This window comes from Silene latifolia, chromosome 10, assembly GCF_048544455.1.
Source record: "Silene latifolia isolate original U9 population chromosome 10, ASM4854445v1, whole genome shotgun sequence".
NCBI classification, from domain to species: Eukaryota; Viridiplantae; Streptophyta; class Magnoliopsida; order Caryophyllales; family Caryophyllaceae; genus Silene; species Silene latifolia.
Window position 1 is genome coordinate 137,728,097 of NC_133535.1, and position 6,957 is coordinate 137,735,053.

At 36.5% G+C, this 6,957-nt stretch overlaps 1 protein-coding gene across 1 annotated transcript; it reads right to left on the reverse strand.

Moving 5' to 3' along the window:
* Positions 1–4,935: 4,935 nt before the first annotated feature.
* On the reverse strand, positions 4,936–5,715 carry LOC141608329 (secreted RxLR effector protein 161-like). The gene has a single exon (XM_074427690.1). It carries the CDS (start codon positions 5,713–5,715, stop codon positions 4,936–4,938), a length of 780 nt encoding a protein of 259 aa, XP_074283791.1.
* Between the last annotated feature and the right edge of the window lie 1,242 nt (positions 5,716–6,957).

The following is a 6,957-nucleotide window of genomic DNA, read 5'->3' on the forward strand; positions in this document are numbered from 1 at the left end:
AAATACGAGATGGTTATTTTTAAAAATACTCAAATACATGGTGGTTATTTGTAATTTTTCCGTGTGACTATGTGAATATGGATGTTAAATATTACACTTGTTATTGTTAGTGAGAAGTGAGAATAATTTGCTTCACACCCGATTAATATTTAATTATTTACCCGTCAATAATTAAATTAATTTATGATAATGTAACAACAATTTATATAAGATTGTTTATTCATTTTATTTTACTTTGAAAATCAGTTAAAACCTAAGTGATAAACCGTGTTGGTTGTTATTCATCCTTAGTAATATGGTGATGGTGGTCATCTATATATAGAGAGAGACACTCTCTCAATAATTTTTTTTTCTTTTGGTAATGAGGGAACCCACAACCGCTACCTTCGGTGCGCACTGTGTAAACCCGCGGGTATACGTGATAGCCTGCAAATCACGTATACCAGGTAAACCACCCGAGGCTGACAGACTTGAAGTCTATTAGGCATGGACTCAGGCCAAAAATGTTCCACAAGATTTGTTCATGGGGAGGCTTGAACCTGGGTCTCCTATGAATTTCACCCAAGTTTTAACCACTAAACTCCATCCTTGCGGGCCTCTCTAAATAAGTTTATTGAGAGATTATTTTACAATTTTAAAAAAAATTGATACTAAAGAAATTAAAATATGTATAAATCTCGGTTAAAGATAAAATTGGTACATTTATTATGTAAATAGGTACGAAATTACTATGTCACGATCAACAACAAAAGGGTCACGAAATACAAATAAAAAGGTACGGAATAGTGGTCTCTCAATAACTTATTGAAAGACCGTCGTTTTTCCCAAGTTTTAGTGCTATAACTTAGTATAATTGGTTTTAGCGGTTGTCATCAATGGCCAGTAACGACGATGTTGCACATTATACCTGTCAAAATTGACCTGACTCAAACGACTCAGTCTAACCTAGATTAGAGACCCAAATCTAACCTGAATTGATCCGAACTTATTCAACTAACCTGAATATTTATTATTGAAAATTGATCGTTATTTTCAAACAACTTAAAAACAACCTACCCGAGTTCTTGAAAACCCGACAATGAATTTACCCGACACGAGTAGATTGACTCGTTTATCAGGTTTACTGCACGGTCCGCTAGTAGTGGGTGGTTAAATTTTACTTTAATTTTATTTATTTTAATGCCTATGATTATTCACAAACAATATACCATGTTTAATAATTATGGTCAAAATACCAACAAATTGATACTCTCTTAAAATTTTTAAGCTTATAAAATTAAAATAAATACACCTATAAAATGTCTTAACATCCCCCCTTGTAACACCTCCATTTATTTAGGAGTCTTTAGCTAGACATCCCAAGTAAATGAGAGCGTTACCATCTCGGTTTCCCGAGGTAGTGAATAACAAAGTACAACAACCAAATTACTTTAAATAAAATTTAACGATTACATGTTTATTACATCTTAATCAAACTAAAACTTAATATAAAATAATTACAACTCGCAGCGGAAATAATTAAAGTGATTAATAAACTATATGATCTAGACTTCTAGGTAGACTACTGACCGAGTCCTAACGCATCCCCATAAGCTCCCAAGTCATCTAATCTTAAGCACCTGCAAATATGCTCCCCATTATGGTTCATCACAGGTGTTCACGAATACACGGTCAACCACGAGGTTGAGTAGAATAACTAACAACAGTAGATGACATTAACAATATGAATATGCATGATAGGTCTTAATAGAACCATTCAGCCGAGTTCATCACTTGCAACACTATTCATCCCCCCAATCCCTGGCCGGGGCAGCCTCAACCCGAAGGTGAGAAAACACACTACATTAATATAAAGTAATGTCTGCCTCAACACACAGTTTATAAATATCCACCAAACGGTCTGCAGAACCAGCTTGGGGCCTGCCTCGAGAATTCACGATTATTATCGTCTACCAGAATAAATCTGATAACCACTATACATTACTATAAATAATGTATGCCAGAATAAATCTGATAACTAATGTAAATGTCATTCTTATATGAATGCAACGAACAATACTAATAATCAGCCGGATATAATCCACAATACTCAACCATAACGATATAACAAGTATACTTCCCGCCATAATACTCATATGAGATACAACAATAACAACCAGTTGAGTAGTTATCCTACCTCGAGAGCAAGCACTCCAAATAGAGCAATCCGAATTAAAGTAATGTACTAGAAGTATTATTCTTCAATAAATCCGTTCAACCAATTCCATCACCTATAAATAATAACAATTACTAACTATTCTAATTATATAACTAATTATAAACTAGTTACATTAATTATATTATTACGTAACTAAATAATTATAAACCCGTCTTAAAAAAAACCCGTCTAAGAATAATCAACAACAATAATAAAATAATAGAAGTCACTCATGTGTATTACTACACCAAACACCTCTCTTTAAATCCCAATCCTAAACCCGTAAGACCTACCTTCAACTATGTACCAACCCTTTCCCGACAACCACCATGACCTGCCATCATCATCATCACTGAGAGCCTCCACTGCCGGCAGTCCAGCCACGGTCCAAACTAAACTCCTAGCCACCATATGTGGTCACCAATCCACGCCCTAATTCACGATACCACAATATACGAATCCGAACTCGACGCAACCTAAATAACTCACGATTAAACAGCTATTCACGACCACCACCAACATTCGCCACTACCACCACCACCACCTGCAACCTAACCGCCACCTATCACCAGCAGCACTACACCACACCACTGCCATAACCATGCCCTAACTGAACCCAGCAGCATACCCCTTCAACCCACTAATAAACACCAACTTAACCACCAACCAATCCCAATACCCCACCACCGTCTTCACCACTGACCCACGGTGGTTCCAGGGTGGTTCCCTCATCTCCTCGACCCAACTACCGCAGCCACGACTCCCTCCTTAAACCCGACTGCAACAACATCCATACCTTCCTCTGTTTCTCGCGAAAAACCGTCAACCACCGCGCAAGTCACCACCTATACCCACCATGCCCACCCATGGTGGTCGACGCAACCCTAGGAACGATCCTAACCCAACCGAGGTCAATCATGATTGCATATGGGTTCAATATAATATATAAAACGTTTAAGACAACACCCACACCCACCACGTAAAAACCCCTGCAAACACCCTTCTCCCCTCGGTCAATGGTGGTCAACAGAGGATACGGTCAGTCCTTAGTGGTCCACGGTCAAGGTCGTGGTCTTAGCTAGTCCTAAGGCAGTCTAATTAACGAGTTATAACAAAGCAAAGTTTATACATGAGAAGGTCTTAAAATATTACCTTGAGACGATAAAAGACGATAAATTCCATTGCTTTTCTCCTTCTTATTCACTCTCTCTTTCTTTTATGTGATATTATGTCTTTAAGTGAAAATTAGTTTTCTTATTAGGTCATGCCATCTATTTATAGTGATAAGGTAGGTCTTATAGAGCGGTATAAGGAAACTATGACTTATTATATTATTATTATTATACAAGTACAATTATTATTAGTGAATTTTGTATATAACCCCCTTTTATGTACCGTTTTTTACAAATAACCCCGTTTTAAGTCCATTTTTACAAATAACCCCCATAAATATCACTTAATCCTAAAAATTACCCCTAATATCGATTAGGCTAACGGTTTTCATAAAACTCGTTCTATATACGATATTGCGACGTAAACTTTTGCAATATAACTAAACTACGCTTATCTTACCCATAACACTACCGTCCAACAAACACACCCATCCATTCTCTCATCTCACTTAATGGACAAATCCCCAAATTAGAAATTAAATCCTAAATTGACTCTCATGTTTACAGTCTATGGGAATAACCATAAACCCCCAAATCAAATCCCAAATCAATCAATTAAACCTCAATTTCGACGTTCCTTTCCCACTAAAACAAGGAGCAAGCATTGTTGAAGACACAGTTTGCTTGTAGAGTTGTAGGCTTGTAGCTCACAATCCACGGCCTCCGTATATTCGAGCATCCCCATATAGAATCGTATACTTGAATAATCGCAGCTTTAACAAGTATGGGCCATCGAATGTAATTGATTTTAGAAAACATCCATTGCTTGTATTTTAGAACGACTTCGTGTTTGACATGGACTTTGTGAGCTGAATGAGCATTTTCTTCAAAACCTTCATCAACTTGTATTTCTTGTAAGTTTTATAGTCTAAAAATAACATGTTCTAGTCTCATAATGAACATGTATAAACTGAATGCGGAAGTGATAAAAGAGATCGATTACTTACCTCCAGTCATTGCTTGAAATAATTGATCCATCTTAATGAATACCCCAATTCCTTATGCCCCAAATCTGACTTGGCTTCCAAACCCTCAGCCTCACAATTTAGATGGTGTATTTTCTTAATGAGGTAGACTTTGGTGAACCTTAATCAGAATAAATATGTTCCCCTTATATAGATTCTTGCCATCAAAGAGTCAACGGGACAGTTTCCTAAATTGTGAGTGGTAACTTATGGGAGACAATAGTGGAAACAAAATCCTAGGTAAATTCCACCATACAATGGACCAACTTAATTTCCATAAAATAACTTAATTAAATATTAATATAATACTTATTTGATTTATGAAAATATCTTACATTCTCCCACTTGGTCCATTTAACAAGAGACACAACATATGGATCATGGCGACGAATTCTCTTAGTGCAAGAATTAATCTTCCATGTATCACAATATATCAAGTCACTCACACCACACACATTTAACTTAATGAGTAAACCCCACGTTTACTCCAGGTTCAAACAAAAATGATATTTCTCAACATTACTTTATAAATATGCGCATAAATCCAAATGAAAAAATATCCAACCTAATTAAAGTTTCTTACAAAAACTTAATGAATGTACTACATGATGGAACCAAGTCCCATTCTCACTATATGATCCTTGAAAGTCTTAATTGGCATGCCTTTAGTCAAGGGATCTGCAATCATCAACTCTGTGCCAATGTATTCAATGATCACTTTTTTTTCCTGAACACGCTCCTTTATGGCTAGATACTTTATGTCGATGTGTTTACTTCGACTTCCACTTTTATTATTCTTAGCCATAAACACAGCAGTTGAATTTTCACAATACATTCTTAGCGGCCTACAAATAGAGTCAACAACTCTAAGCCCAGATATGAAACTTTTCAACCAAACACCATGTGAGGTAGCCTCAAAACAAGATATGAACTCAGCCTCCATAGTATAAGTAGCTGTCAAGTTTTGTTTTACACTCCTCCATGACACAGCTCCATCAGCTAGCATAAACACATATCCTGATGTGGATTTACGTGAATCTATGCAACCCGTATAGTCGGAGTCGGAATAACCTAGTATTTCAAGATTCTCAGTCCGTCTAAACATAAGCATGTAATCCTTAGTACCTTGAAGGTATCTCAACACTTTCTTTGCAGCCTTCCAGTGATCAAGTCCTGGGTTACTCTGATATCTTCCTAACACTCCAACCGCATATGCAATATCGGGTCTAGTACAGACCTGAGCATACATAATGCTACCAACAGCTGAAGCATATGGAATATTCTTCATTTGTTCTCTTTCAATGTCATTCCTAGGGCACTGGTCCAAGCAAAACCGGTCACCTTTCACAATTGGTATTACACTTGGTGAACAATCTTTCATCCTGAATCTTTCAAGTACTTTATTGATATAGGCCTCTTGAGACAACCCCAAAATGCCTCGAGATCTATCTCAATGGATCTTAATTCCAATGACATAAGATGCCTCGCCCATATCCTTCATATCAAAATTACTTGAAAGGAATTGTTTCACCTCATGTAGCAACCCTTTATCATTGGTTGCTAGCCAAATATCATCGACATACAACACTAGAAAACAACCTTTACTCCCACTGACCTTAAGATATATACATTGATCCATTATATTTTCTTCGAAACCGAATGAAGAAATAACTTCATGAAATTTCTTATACCATTGGCGGAAAGCTTGTTTTAAACCGTATACGGATTTATTTAGCTTACAAACCAAATGGTCACCAACTTTAGAGAAGAATCCTTCAGGTTGTTTCATATAAACCTCTTCCCCAAAATCACCATTAAGAAAAACTGTTTTCACATCCATCTGATATAACTCGTAATCAAAATGAGCTACTAAGGCCATGATAATTCAAAAAGAATCTTTCTTTGATACAGGAGAAAAGGTCTCTGTGTAGTCAACTCCTTCTCTTTGATCGAATCCTTTAGCAATGAGTCTTACCTTATGTCTCTCGATGTTTCCAAGTGAATCTCTTTTAGTCTTATAAACCCACTTGCACCCAATAGGTTTTACACCATTAGGCAATACAACGAGATCCCAAACTCCATTAGATGCCATAGAATTCATCTCACCTTTCATAGCATTCATCCATAAGTTAGAATCTGTAGAACTTATGGCTTGTGAAAACGACATAGGATCATTATCAGCTCTAACATTATAATCCAATTCTTGTAGATATACTTCATAGTCATCAGTAATAGCCGATCTCCTTTCACGAATAGATCTTCTTAATGGAATTTGTTCACCCTCATGGTGAACCTCTTCCTCATTATGATCTACCATATTTTGATCAATATTTTTTGGAATTTCTATCATTGGTTGTGTAACACTCGATTGAACATGAGGAGTGTGAATGAAAACCAATCTGTCACTTGAATCAGAGGGTGGAACTTCATAATGATCCCTCTCCAGGACAAAGTAATGATCCCTCTCCAGGACAAAGTCCTTAATTAGGTCACTCCCACTGATCAAGTCATTCTCAAGAAATTTAGCATTTCTTGATTCCACAATCCTTGTACTATGAGATGGACAATAGAATCTATAACCTTTAGACTTTTCGGCATATCCAATGAAATACCCACTAATAGT